The sequence below is a fragment of the Plectropomus leopardus genome, chromosome 5 (genome assembly GCF_026936395.1).
Source record: "Plectropomus leopardus strain MGB_pleo_1.0 chromosome 5, ASM2693639v1, whole genome shotgun sequence".
Lineage (NCBI taxonomy): Eukaryota > Metazoa > Chordata > Actinopteri > Perciformes > Serranidae > Plectropomus > Plectropomus leopardus.
The window spans coordinates 16,546,752-16,561,736 of NC_142180.1; the positions used below are offsets into that span (position 1 = coordinate 16,546,752).

Consider the following 14,985-nt stretch of genomic DNA (forward strand, 5'->3'; position numbering starts at 1 on the left):
ACTAATAATAATAATAACAATGATAATAATAATAATAAAATAAAATAGACATAAGTATGAACACATGCCTTAATTGATAGTTTTGGTTAGTTTTTCATTGCATATTTTAATGTTTGATATTGTTTTAAGATAGGGTATATGTTTATACATGTGGTTTTGTGAAAGAGCTAAATGAGGGCAATACATTTGTAAGTCCATGAAAAAACGGACATTTTTGAGATAATTTTGTGGCTTTGTTGCCCCCTGATGGTCGCGGAGGTTGTTGCTCTGACTATTATTCTCCTAAAGAATTTAAGCAAAAATATAAAAAATAAATAAACTAAACCAATGTTAAAATACATAAAATGAAGTTGCGGTGTATTCATTAATGTTTGGGATTATCGCACCTTTAATATGAACATTTCTGCATCATCTTGAAGAATGTAAACAGCCGAAATCACCAAATGCTGAGAGTCTGCAGCCTCGTCGCAGGATCTGATCCGGACTGTGGGATGTTTTTGTGAGAGCGGGTTGAATAAGTCTTTGTCCGTTATAAAAAAAAAACAAAACAGGAGGCTTGTTTTCAGCTGTGTCGTGTTTCCAGGCTACTATCGCACCTCCGATCCAGAATCTTGTGTCTTAGTTAAATAATGATTATGTCGATGGTGAACACCGGAGGACAAGACATTTTTTTAACATTCCCAGCAGCTGACATGTAAACCTGTCGTCTAAAAAGCGGAGCAGCTGGCCGCAGATGATGATGATGATGATGATGATGATGAGGCTGTTGGAGATGAGCGGTATTAATAGGAGGGCTTGAGTGTCACTGCTTTCACTGTAGAGACCGGGGGGTTTGGTGGAGAGTCGGTGGACCGGGTTTGGGGGGGCTGCACGAGCCAGACTGCGCAGTTGGAATAAAAACAAAACGGGGACTCAGTGGTGATCACACAGGCAACATGGAAGTGCTTTCAGTTCTGAATTTGGGCGAATTTGCCCAAGTTTTCTCCAAAATCGGAATGTTTCCTGTGTTTGATCTCGCGTATTACATCGTGTCCATCCTCTACCTCAAGTATGAGCCAGGTCAGTGTGTTTTACACTTTTCTATTTGCTTTTACTTTTACTCAGATTAAGGGTTTTTTCATTATATGATAACTGTGATTATGTAAAAAGCTATTGTGCTTGTTGTTTTGGCAGGTGCACATGCTACACACTCACCAGACCTGTGTATTTATTTAAACACACACACACACACACACACACACACACACACACACACACACACACAGAGAGAGCATAACTATATCTAAAATAACATATTTATTTATAATGACATTTAAACCAGTAAAGAGATTGCATGTAATTTCTGAGATGAGATTTTTAAGAAAGTGAATGTGCATGTGCTGCTATAAGAAGTCACCTATTCTAAAGTAGATTTTCTGTGTTATTACTCCACAGTGTAATCGCCCTGTAGGGACTTCATGTTGCTGTTATCTGTAAAGTGCCCAGTCCTTATAAAGCATGACCTGTTACATAAACTCAAGCAGGAGCACTTTCAGCTCTGCTTGCTTGGTGTGAGGCCATGTCTGTTGCTGCAGCAGTCTGACCTCATTTACACGGAGGAAATCACTGGAGTAGATTAAACCACTCAGTTTTGGGTTAAGCCAGATATTTTCCAAGATTTAACTCCTTTGAGCAACAGAGCCCGAGGAGGATGAAACCTGAGAGAAAGGCCTGTGCATACCAAAGACTTAGGCAATAAATAGAAGATCCTGAAATAGACAGTGTCAGTGGGCCTCTGAAGCCCCTCTGCTGCACACTTTAAGACTACAGTTGAATGTTAAACATGAAATAACATGTTGAGCTTAGAGCTCAGAATGACCAAAATGTTCTCGGGAATGTCAAGCTCTTAAAAAACTAATTTCCCTCACGCTTAAGAAAAAGTTTGTCCCGTTGGCTCATTTTGATCTCAGTGACGATAACTGGAAGTCCAAATACATCTCAACCTCAAGGAAAGCATTAATACAGCTTCAAAAAAGCCAAATTGTCCATTAAATCTTACCAAACAGCTTGAAAAACATATTTCACGCTCGTTTTGTAGCTATATTATATCCTTATCTCCCACATTTTCCTCAACAATGATGCTCCCGTCACTTTCAGAGATGAAAATGTAGAAGCGATTTGTTAGATGAAACTGTTGAACTCTCACAATTTAAACATTTATACTGCATGATACATATGGAGAAAGTTAATTGATATAAAATGAATATTTTTTTTGCTACAAATCCATCAGCAATATTTATATCTTTGTACATTCATTTGTTAGTCATTGCTAGTTGTAACTATGAGGGTGAAATGAACTGAGTAGAAAATGAATGAATTGTCCCTTTGAAATGAACTATTTCATAAATTTCCTCTAATTTACAGCATCATTCTCAGAAGGGGAACTTGTTCCTGTACTGTGCCTCCAGACAGACCTGCCTCAAGCATAGATTTTGGGGTAATGGGGATGGGGATGTGCATTTGTCCATCCCAATAAAAACAAAAAAGTAGCGGAAGACTTGTATGTGTACAAAATTTAACATCTATACCATGAAATGATGCAGAAAGGCAGAAAGGCATGGTGCATACTATGAATCAGGATAATTAAAAATCATGCTGGAGATCAAGTGTTTCTTGTTAAAAACAATTCTGGCAAGGGACCCCCCCCAAAAAAAACCTGTTTCATATGTGTCCCCTCCAATGTTGAAATGACACCTACGCCTGTGATTTTACTGAGTCAGCGTTGAATGAAACAAGTCTGAAAATGTAAAAAATCTGGTGGTGTGGGGTACTGAGCTTACTAGACCTGTGGAGCTTGCTTCTCATCTCTGCTTGAGGCTATTAGCTGCTACTAGCATAACACACCTGAATCTCACATCAAACTCTAGGTTGAGGTGCATTGTGGGTAATGCAAGCACTAGGTTTTGTCAATAAAAGAAACTTTTCAATCGTCTGCGTCTGGCAATGTTAAAAAAGTGCAGTGCGAAATCAGTGGAGTACTTTTTCATCAGTCACAACCGTGCTTGCTAATTTGATTGAACACATGCCTAAAGTTGTACATATATATACATAACATAACATAACATAACATAACATAACATAACATAACATAACATAACATAACATAACATAACATACACAACATAAATTTAATGTCTGTAAAGTTTTAAGGGTGTCAAAAAGCAGATCTGACACTATGCTGGCACTGACATCTCTCATGGTACTTAAGATAAAGGGGGTGGGCTCATTTTGCATTTTGCATTAAATGGAAAGAAAAAAATCTGTTATTTAATCAGACTCAGGCTAAGTGTAACATGTGGCCACCAAAGCTGACTTCATGACTGTAACTGTATACGTTCGTCCTCTTCATGTGTCCTACATGTGTCAGAGTGGAGAGTCCTCATTCACACCACATGTCAGAGGAGCATATGAATGAGTTTTGGGGGTCGACATGTGTGGGGAGAGTAGAAACAAGTGTGTGTGTGTTTCCATGGGGAGGGGTCAAAGGTTAAGACAGGCCTAACAGTTGCAAGGCAGGAAGAGCAGTTGAGCAGAATATATTTATAGGGTGGCATTTCTCAGGATCAGATTGCTCTCAAACTGAGCGCCAGTCGCACCACGACACCCTCACCCACCTGTTGTTGGAGATTTGTGCGGTGAAGCAGCCGCGCTCTGATCACATCTCCATTTACTGAATGTCTCTAACGGCGTCGTAACACCGTGAAGTCTAAACCCACATGGAAACTTAGATAAAGTCTTGAAATCATTTCTTACTTTCCATACAGCGCTATAGGAATTAAACAAGTGAAAATCTGCTTTATGGCGTTTCATCCTCTGAATTGTTTTTGTATGTAAGGACACCTGATAGAAAGTACGTTTAAGTACATTTATTCAAGCACTGCTAAGTATTTCTAATTTACGCAAAGCACTTTGCTTTGACAGCTTTAGGCCTCGTTACTGTAGATTCATTTGTTATATTCATTGTTATGTTTGCTTCTCTGGTGAGACTTAATTGAAACAGCACAAAGCGTTAACATGTTTACTGAAGTTAGCTGCAGTTTATCATACCTTGCATACTGATTTAAAAATGTGGTCAAACTGGAGCTATAATTGAAGTGTGCTGATATAAACTTGTAATGGATACTTTGCAGCAAATCATGTACAAGCAATTTCCATGTCCAAGTAAAGTCAATTTAATTTATATAACCCAATATTGCAAATCATACATTTACTTCCGATACAACACCTTTCTGTCCATTTACCTTGGATTCAAAAGAGCCCTTTAACAGGGGAAAAATTGAAGAACCCTTAGGAAGACCAACTTAGGAGAGACAGATATTGCGTGTAAAGAACAGATCAACATAGTAAAATTATAATATAAACAATCAGGATGATAAAATCACATATAGATTGTAAATATATGATGAAAACTGAGCTAGATGAATGCAGCTTCTAGGTGTCTCCAAACAGTTAGAGCCTGAGACACACAACCTCCTCTCCACCATGTAACCTGGACAGAGGAGAGACTGTAGAAACAGACAAAACTGAAGCACATCATTCACACGGATAGGAGAAAGGAAACACAGAGAGGGAGAGAGAGAAGGAAAACATGCATAGAAAGAGCAGAGAGGAAGATGAGCAGCTTGGATGCTCACGTGGTTGTGTGACTGCAAACAGGGAGATTCAGTGTTTTTCAGAGATTTTACAATGTTTTTGTCTGCAGGACAAACAGGAGAGATAATGGTAACAGCTACAAGGCTTAAAGTAGTCAAAGAACAAGTAAAGTAAAAGTTATGGCGAAAAGTTGAGTTTCAGGTTTGGATTCAAAGGTCTCAATAGAGTCAGGCAGTCTGATGTCATGACAGAAAAAAGCAACGGACGGCTGCTTTTAAGTTCGTTTGACTGCAGTGTCAAAGACGAAGTCAAGGACAAGTGTTCATTGCCATTGGTTAGGTCAGAGAAATATGCTGCTGAGCAGTTGAAAGAGCATGCTGTAGAGAACTTACAGTTTTGAGTTATAACATTTGCTTAGCAATCTTAAGAGCACAAGTTTCTTCACTAAACCAGTTTGTACACCTGTTTGACTGGTACACGTTATGGTACGATGTATATTCACATTCTATAAATGCTTGACATATAATAAGTCAGCGCCTCATTTGTGTATTGGTCACATAGACACAAAGAATACAGAAAAATCTTATAGAAAGCATACAATTAGTTTAATACATTTTAAAAATGTGTATGTTCTGCTCAAGTCTGTAAACTTTACAGACTCACTCATCTTTTAAGTTAGTGAAATGTCAACCCCTAAATGACTGTAGACGTCCTGAGTCAATATTTGGTTATGATAAAAAGGCGGATTATCAGGGTGTGACTTGAAGTGGTGGACTGGGCGTGAGCAAAGATATAGCACAGAGACACACAAGGGATCCACTGATAATGGCTCTTAAAGGTCATCGCTAACAGTTCTGCTCTGAACGAATCAACAGAAAGTTTTTGAAATTAACATTTAGGATGCTTTTTTTAAAATCTGACCCTGGTAATTCCCAGAAAGAACAAAGGTTGCCACAGACTTTTATTTACGGAAAAGCTTCTAAAACAGCATTTGGACCATTAGGATTTAGCAGGCCCGAAGGAGTCTGTAGTAGTTACACAGTTTTTGCAGTGGTTAATCTCAATTATTTTTAATTGATACATTTGGAAAACATGATGACAATAAAGGAGAATTTTGGAAAATTGTAGAATTCTCTGATTAGTAACTTTATTAAAAACATTTTCAAAGAATAAAAATAACAAGTTTGAAGTTAATTTGTGTCATGCAATGTTATCAGTCTGTTTTTGATGCAGCCTTTTAGCAAACATTTTTTCTATTTCTTTTCCTGTGTTTGAATTGTTTAACTCTAATTAATTCCACACATATACATTAATAAACTAAGTAACTGATGTGAATTTATAACTAAAAAGCCTTTAATCATTCGAGTGACACACTGAAACTTCTTAGGGCAGGAAAAAAATGTCCATTTTTCATGATATTATTCAGAAGCTGTAATCATGGAAGAAGCTCCAAACTGGCAGTGTGTAATGCTGACTGGAAGACATCTGATATTTATTATATAAACAAAAACATTTTAAGCTTTGGACATGAAACGTTGACTGCATATAACACCAACTTCACGGTCACTCCTAATCTAACGCACACTGAAAATCCCTCTGGTGGACATGCTGTGATATTTTTATTTCCATGCCGTGTGTTCGGGACAGTCCCTAACAGCTCCTCCTCTGTGTTGCAGGCTCGGTGGAGGTTTCTCGCAGGAGTCCCGTGGCCTCCTGGCTCTGTGCCATGCTCTACTGCTTTGGTAGTTACATCCTGGCAGACATCATGCTTGGAAGCAGCCCCATCGACTATTTTCAACACAACAGCCACATCCTGCTGGCCTCAGCTGTCTGGTGAGAAAGTCCTCAGAACGACGTTACCCAAACAGGGGAAGAGATGCTGCTTTAAAGAGACAGTTCGTTCCAAAATAAAAAAGAATAAGAAAAAGTTCCCTCCATCTAGATGGTTTTGGTGTAAGTTGCAGAGTGTTGGAAATATCAGCCGCAGAGATGTCTGCCTTCTCTCCAATATAATGGAACCAAATGGCACTCGACTTTTGGTGCTCAAAGCGCCAAACAATACATTTGAAAAGAGATCTTGACCCAGTTACTGAAGATAACCCACAGAATTTGTTGTGAGCAATTTCATGTAGGAACTATGTCCTTTCTTCTGTAGACCCATTATATCTGCCAGCTGTATCACGACGCAGAAGGAAGCGTGCATCTACTCATGGCGAGAGGCTCATGCTCGTGACAGCGAGAGATGCAAAGATTAGTTGCGTCCTCCTTGCCTGAGCTTTATGTTAGCTAGCTCAATGATGCTAGGTGAGCTGGCAGTAGATGCACACTTCTCTCTAATGTGTTGTTCTCCACTGTTTCTCTCAGGTACCTCATCTTTTACTGCCCACTGAACCTCTTCTATAAATGTGTGGCTTTCCTGCCTGTTAAGCTGGTGTTGGTCGCCCTGAAGGAAGTTGTCCGCACCCGTAAGATCGCCGCAGGTGTTCACCACGCCCACCACGCCTACCACCATGGCTTCTTCATCATGGTCATCGTTGGATATGTCAAAGGTCAGTGTCGTATGATTTCACAGCTATTTGCAGTCATTCGCTGCTGTAAATGTGTGGTGGTGTTATGAACTTCACAATAAAATTTGTTGTTTTACTCCATAACTGAATGAGAGATAAGAAAGAGATTTATTATGACCACAAACAACATAGTTCCTGAGCAAGAGTGGTGGAAACTGTTACTCTCTGATGTATGCAGATTTACCAACTCTTTGAAGACATTTAGCAACTTTACTGCGAAAAAGGAGCCTATTCACAAATCAAGTCTCCTCTTATACAAAGTTAGTATTTACCTTGAAGCAAGGAGGCCTGCAACTATCGACATTGATTAATGTGCTGAATATTTTCTCAGTTAGTCGATTAATCAGTTTGACTATAAAATTCAATTAAATGCCTTACTGTCATTGCATAGCTGTGCAATTAATTGTGCCTCCAGTGGTACATTCAGTATATGGAACTTCACAGACAAGCAGACACATTTAAGACAATATACATATGTATAAAAACAATTAAGTATAAAATTAGAGAGTATTAAAGCAGAATAAGCATAATATACATATTGCACATATGCAGGATATTCCAATTAGTTGTTATTCTTTAATCTGGAAATGCCCGTTTCAGGGACTTGTAGAGTCTTTCAGAGGGCAGCAGTGTGAAATGGTAGACATTGTGAAAACAGCTAATCACGATTGCCGTAAGTTCAAGGTGATGGTTTCATATATCTTGCTCTGTCTGACAAACTCTCCGGAACCCAAAGATATTCAATTTGCTGTCACATAAGATAAAGTAAAGCACCAAATCTTTACCATTTAGAAGTTGGAACTGGGTAGTGTTTCGCATTTTTGCTTAAAAAATGACTTAAACAATTGATCAGTGATCTAGATTGTTATTTTTGATTGTTTTTCTGTCAATTCACTGATTGATTCATTGACATTTCAGCTTTAGAGGAAAGTATTTGATGCTTCTTGGTGAGCCTGCAGCTCTGGCAGCAGCTTTCTGTGTTGACAGCTGCGCACAGTTAGCCACCACATTTAAACATGAGTGAATGACACATGTGCATGCCAGTGTGCACATGTGACGTTCATTCACAATCTATGAATACATGCATGTAAGTAAGCTGATCACTCTAAGAAACCAGGTTGCACGGGTAATCGAAGAATGACCGATCACTCAGAGTTATGTTAGCTCCATTTAAAAATAATAAAAATGTTAGGTATAAAGATTGATGATGACTGAGTGTTGATCTTGGCTGTAATGTCAGCTTAAGAAAAATAAAAAAACATGCGAAGCCAGAGCATGCGACATTTGTTTCCTACTCTCAGGTCTTCTGCCACTGATCAGCACCTCAGTAGAACCGTTTGTGTGCGTTATTATTTTTTAAAATTTATATTGGGTATAAAGTTAGAGTGAGTTCAGCTTCATTTAACTTAAAACTGGAGTCAAATTTCTTATATGTGAACACATACTTGGCCAATAAAGCTGATTCTAATACCTATTTGTTGAAATAAAAAAAAAAGCGGAGAGAAAGAAAATGCCAAAAAGGTTTCTATGAACAATGTTGAACAAGTCCAGTGTTTGAATCCAGGAGTTCTCAGTGATTCGTGATTAAGAAACAAACTGATGAAAAACTGTCAGGCTTGATCTTTATGTCCAGTACTGAAAACTCTATAATTGACCTCTAATGTCTTTCTTGCACCCTAAACCACGTTTGCTGTAATTTTTCCCTGTGAGACTATTCAGTAGTCGAGGAGGTCTGAAACGCCACTTATTTTTGCAGGATAAAATCCTTTAAAGGGAGCTCCCCGGTGTGCGGACTTCTATTTTTTAACTATTCAATAGTCGAGACATGTCCATAGAAACATATATAAAGGGCATGCTGGTCTGGTCTCTGCTACAATAGTGAGGCCCTGCAGGCGCCTATGATGAGAATGGGGGAGGAAAGCCGAAGCAGTTACACGAGACAGACTTGTTTGTCCTCATTTTTTTCCACTATCTATTTTTATCTTTGCAGGGTCTGGAGTGGCTCTCATTTCCAATTTTGAGCAGCTGCTGCGTGGTCTGTGGAGGCCCGAGACCAACGAGATCCTCAACATGTCATTGTAAGTCTGAGAGTTGTGCTGCTGCTGCTGATGGGAACGTGAACTCATCACTGCCTCCTTGAGCACACAGGTGTTTCCAACCAAAAATCAGAGACAAACTAGAACTTAAAAGTTATTATGTAAAATTGGACACAAAACACTGCCAGACTTGATGAGAAACACTGCAGGTTTGTTGAAGTCACCTTTTGTAGAATTTGAAGATTTTTGACTTTAGTACCCTCCAGTGGTAATATAAAAAAATGCATTTTGGAAGACTAATGCAACTGATTTACACAATGTCTCTGATCCCCGAAAAGAATAGCTGTGTCCTCACATCAGTGTTTCTTAAACTTTGTTGGCAGAGTTTGATAGTCCTAATAGAATTTATTCAACCTACAGAGGGACACTCAAGCTTCAGTGAAAACACTGAACTCAACACACAAACTTTAAATTACAGAAAACCCCCAAAATAATCATAGAATTATAGATTTTCAAACTTTGAATCATAAAAAGGACATTGGAAAAGTAGCAAACAACTGTGCCTCATAACTATAAAGTGCATTTTTTTGTCTCTTTATCTCTTACATCTAATCTAATCTTCTTCTCATTGTTGTGTTGCTCCTGCTGCAGTCAGATGTTACTAACATTTTTTTCGTTTGTGTCTGCAGCCCGACCAAAGCCAGTCTGTACGGAGCCATCCTCTTCACCCTGCAGGAGGCTCACTGGCTGCCAGTGTCCAAGAGCATGCTCATCCTCATCTTCACCCTCTTCATGGCCACAAGCAAGGTATGATCATGGCTGCTGTGTGGAGTGAGGATGACAGTGTTGCTTTTATGATTTATTTTAAGCCTGAATGTTTAAAAGGCGTTGCTTACTAAAGGATCAGTCAGTCTTCAGTTTGACTGGGGGAGAAAGGAGAACACAACTTTTTCTTGTGTGTACAATGTATAGAGTAACTCGAAGCTCAGTTTAGGAAAGGAAAAACATTGGTTTAATTTAGTTAAAAATAATGAAATGAAATTGAACTTTTGGGATAAATATTTATGTAGCCTGCACTTTTTTCTTCTTAGTGTTGCCACTCTGTATTTATAGTTTTGTTAAATTTAGTCTTTAGAGCATATTATGTGTATTTTTTTGTGCTTCTTTCATTAAAGGTGCGCTGTGGACCTTTTGACTATTATTGGACTATTTATGTAGTTTGAATGTTTTGATGAGCAGCTCCCTGTTTTGTTTATGTGTTATTTTCTACTCTAGCCTGAATGCAGACTCTGAATCGCTGTACTAATCTCTGATTTATTCATTTATTTATAAAGGATTTGTTTTGTAGAAGTAGACATCTGTCTCTGGCAGTTGGAGAAACAGTCGACCAATGAGAGCTTTGTAGGCGGGATTAAAAATGTCAGCGTCAAACAGAGGAATTCCACTTTCCAATCCCGTCACGTGATGCAGTTGGGCCCAAATGGACTTTTAACCACAGACTTACTGTGAAAGCAATATCTGTAAATCAGTGGTCAGTTTATTTTCGCACCACAAACCCCCACTAAATGATTTGTATTGCTATCAGAATTTAACCCATTTAGTCAGCTAACATTTAATAAGTCAAAAGAACAGCACAATTGAATCAATTTATCCCCATTCACACTGGTAGAGCACTAAACTGGAAGTAGAGTTTTCAGTGCGCCTCTATGCGTCTCTATGAGCCACACAGTGCAGAAACAGTGCCAATCATCTGGGAGAATTTTATGTACAATAGTTGAACATTTTTGGCTTCGTGTGCCACTGAGCAACTTTCATAGGAATATCCCCTGTCTCCAATGCTGTATCCAGTTCTCTTTATACATCCATGCTATAGCTTCATCCATGAAAAATACCTAGAGCAAAATGGCCCCAAAAGGTACAAAAAGCATGAATGAGATTACAGAATAACAACCGTAAAAACACTTTTATTGTCACTAAAAACATTTAGTTACTTGCAAAAGCATTTTGGTGAGCAACTGTGCACATAAACATAATTGTGTCTGTCAACAAGATAACTCTGCAGGTCACCATTTAATTATTCATCCATGGTACAAACAAAATCTATAAATGCTAAATCCTACAATTTCCTGTCTGCAAACTCCATGTGCTCAGTTTATAACACAGACTTGACAAAGTTCTTATAACAGAAGACATTATTCAACCATTTTTACAGGCTGAGTGGAACTCCCCATGAAGAATAAACTGATCTTGATGTGTAAAATCTGTGAAATGCCCCGTTAATTATCACAATTCAGCCTGATCTCCTCTGACACCATCCTCCTTCAGGTGGTGATGACCGCCCGACACTCTCATGGCTCCCCCTTCGCCCTCATTGAGTCCTGGGTTTGCCATCTGCTGTTTGGCTCCCCTCTGGGCGGATCCGAGGAAGACCACCATCATGCTGCCGTCCCATCTTCACCTCTCAAAACCAAGGAGGAGCTGAGCGAAGGCGCCCGCAAGAGGAAGGCCAAGAAAGCCGAGTAGGACGTCGAGCTGAAAACTGCATCGTGGCCGCCACATGATGGGACCTCCCATTCCTTTCTAGGGAAAGGGGCAGTTTGATGTTCAACCAAATGAGACCCTTTCTATAAGAGCAAAATGGTGCTTTTCTGCATTTTACACAGAACGAGGACTCTGTAAATAACACGGCAAACGTTTCACACCTCAACCTGACCTGGACATTTGAAACCTATTTATTTATGTGTTTGTGAACATCTGTGCTCAACACGTGTGGTGATCCACGTCTAGGCCTCTCTTACATATCAGTAGCTGTGTTACCGAGTGTCAGTGAAGTCCACCAAAACTTATTTCAGTTCAGAAAGAAATGGAAAATACAAATTAATCTGACTGTCAATCAGAAATTCAAATGTGAATAAAGCATTGTGTGAAAGAACATTGCTGCTTTTTACATTTAAATGAAGACAACTTCCTGTCTTTCAATAAAATCTAGAGAAACATGGCATCTCTGTTGTTTTTAATCCCATTGTCTTATTGGCATGTGCATCTAGATCCCCTATTCAGAAATAATAAATAACTGAGTTCTGAGTTCATCAGACTAAAACAACTTGGTGAGAGGAGTTTGTGTCTTTTTTTTAAAAAAAATTATCAAATATTTTGTGAAAAATAATCTACAAAATAACAAATACATTCAATTGTCAGATAAATGTAGTGCAGTAAAAGTATAAAGTAGCATGTCATTTTAAAACTCAAGTACCTTAAAACTTACATACAGTAAGTACTTGAACAAAATTACATTTATTGGGTCTTTCAAATTCACCAAATTTCAGACTCAGATAAATCTTTAAACTGAATCCATGAAGTAAACTTTTTCCTGGTGTGTGGTGCTCTGCGCAGAGCATGTATGTTTTTGATAACTTGTCATTTAGCATTTCCAAAATATCTCATTGTTGCAAAGTTCGACACTTTGTATGTGCTGTAACGCAGCCATCTGCTCGTGACTCTAACTGGGATATACAACTCTCACTCTAGAGCTCTCCTAAATTATTTTGGAGTTGGGAACACTTTCTATCACTCTAGTAGAGTATTTATTGCATTGCAGTTATTCTTAGCTGTAAAAATAAGTCCTCCATTTAACATATGTTTAAGACTAACGCTGGTCCAGGAGTCAGTTGGCAGTCAGGAGTACGTTTGTCTTCATAAACTCTGTTATGTAACTGAGGCTGTTGGGAGGTGACAGGAAAGGTCTGAGGTCGACCAGGGGTCACATCATGAGAAGCCTGGATGCTCCCCGCCTCACTGGCAAACCTCTTGTAGCACAGGCAATAAAACATCACTAATGAACTTTGCAGGAGGTTGTTACACTCGACCTTTGACCTCGACATTCCTCGCAGCAGCAGAGAAGACCAGGGAAGTAAAAGATCTGTTCGCTGCATTTGTTAGTTACATTTGTAGCATCAACCATCAATGCATACCACATCAAAAATATGTAAAACAAAGGATAAAATTACAAAAACTAGTTTTGCATTGCTCACATTTGGTGTTTCACAAAACTGATTTAGCATTGCACTCCTGCAGAATTGTCGGACTCATAAAGGACAGTTAGAAAAAACTAAAGATGCATTAGACCCAAAGATATCATCTGTTTTATTCAAAATATTCTTCTACCTTGTATGATACCTACATTACCCATGATGCAAAACTCAACCACCAGCAGTTTAGTTGGACATGATGCTAGAAGTGGCTAATGTGGCCCCAAGCAGCAGTGGTGGAGTGAGGAGTGGCACCTGGGGCACCAGCCCTGAATGTTTTCTTAAAAACTCTTTTAGGTCTTTGAAATATGCCACCAACTTTGTGCCTTTTCTCTTTAGTCTATCTGACTGGACCAACAAATAATGGAGCAAAAGTTCCATTGTTTCTCTACTATTAATTATGTTTGGGTTCTGATTTTTTCAAATTCCTACCTTACCCATGTTATGTAACTTTGAAATAGTAACGTGAAATTTAGTTATTATCAACATTTGTAGTGATATGGTTTGAGAATGAAGACAACAGTTGGAGAACATGAAATAAAAAATTGGATGTAGACTCAATGGATCTACAGTGATTTTTAATTAGGTAGCTATCTGTTTTTTATACAAATTATGTACAGAGTTTGGGCATACTATGATCTCAAATGGCTTGAAAAATAGCTACAAATGGAAAAAAATTCTCCCCAGTCGAGCATGCCCCGGATCCCCTTTGGTTTGGGCTGAGCCCCGAATATTTACATTGTCTGTTGCTGCTTCTGTCAAGCAGAGATGAAAATTCATTAATAGTCTATTTTTTGATTAAACACATAAGACAATTTACAATATTCCTACAAACATTAATTCCCTGCTGATAACAGTTTAAAGACCAGAGGAAAGATCTCAGAGATGTCTACTTTTTTCCACTTCAGAGTAAAGCATTGAGGCCTCTTGCATGATGACAGTAATGAGCTGCTGGGTTTGTTTTTCCAGCGAAGGCCCTGAGTGAGACTTCTCTGCTCCTTTGGGCAAGGCAGTGAGCAAGCAGCTGGGAACGGGCAGAGAATGAAGAGCTTATCAAAGAGATCTGGACCAAAAACCTCAAAACCTTGACTGCAAGGAATGTAACCAACATCTGCTGATCACATTACACACACACACACACACACACACACACACACACACACACACACACACACACACACACACACACAAATTCAAATGCATTTGTAATCATGAGCCTGTATCTCATAAAATCTGGACTGGATCTGAAACCTGAGTTTATTTTTTATTCAATAAGATGTCAGAAGTTTATTAAAGGGAAACATAATAGATTTATAAACATTCTGTAAAGTCATTTTTTTAGTGGCAACTGATGATATGTCACTGTCGCTTGACTTGTGACAACCATGGTTACTGTGTAATGCCACAAGTCAAACATAAAGTTTACAGTGTGTAGTAAGTAAATTGGTAACACATTTAACCAAATAATTAGTGGTTTATTAATCATTAATAAAATAAATAATAAAAAAATATTTAAAACTGATCTACAAAGGATTATCTTGTTCAGTGTGGAACGCAGTGTGAATGGAGGCATAAATTCTCCTTGAGGTATGAAGATGATAACGATGAAAAAAAATACTAAATGTTTACTTCTACAAGCAGAAAATTCAGTAAATTCAGACATCAGATCTTCAAATTACATTTATATTAGACCAGATTATAGTTTTCTGTTGAAAAGTAGGC

General features: G+C 38.5%; 1 protein-coding gene across 1 annotated transcript; it reads left to right on the forward strand.

Annotated features, from left to right (window-relative positions):
- Positions 1-802: 802 nt before the first annotated feature.
- On the forward strand, positions 803-12,231 carry tmem38a (transmembrane protein 38A). Its single transcript, XM_042483894.2, has 6 exons — positions 803-1,059; positions 6,309-6,465; positions 6,997-7,181; positions 9,190-9,277; positions 9,925-10,042; positions 11,561-12,231. Exons 1-6 carry the CDS (start codon positions 936-938, stop codon positions 11,756-11,758), a joined length of 870 nt encoding a protein of 289 aa, XP_042339828.1. The 5' UTR covers positions 803-935; the 3' UTR covers positions 11,759-12,231.
- Positions 12,232-14,985: the final 2,754 nt, after the last annotated feature.

Bases quoted from the DNA above. Each gene is read 5' to 3' on its own strand.
- tmem38a (XM_042483894.2), top strand. From the start codon at position 936: ATGGAAGTGCTTTCAGTTCTGAATTTGGGCGAATTTGCCCAAGTTTTC. The intron at 1,060-6,308 runs GTCAGTGTGTTT...TCTGTGTTGCAG, and splicing joins CTACCTCAAGTATGAGCCAG to GCTCGGTGGAGGTTTCTCGC. The intron at 6,466-6,996 runs GTGAGAAAGTCC...TGTTTCTCTCAG, and splicing joins CTGCTGGCCTCAGCTGTCTG to GTACCTCATCTTTTACTGCC.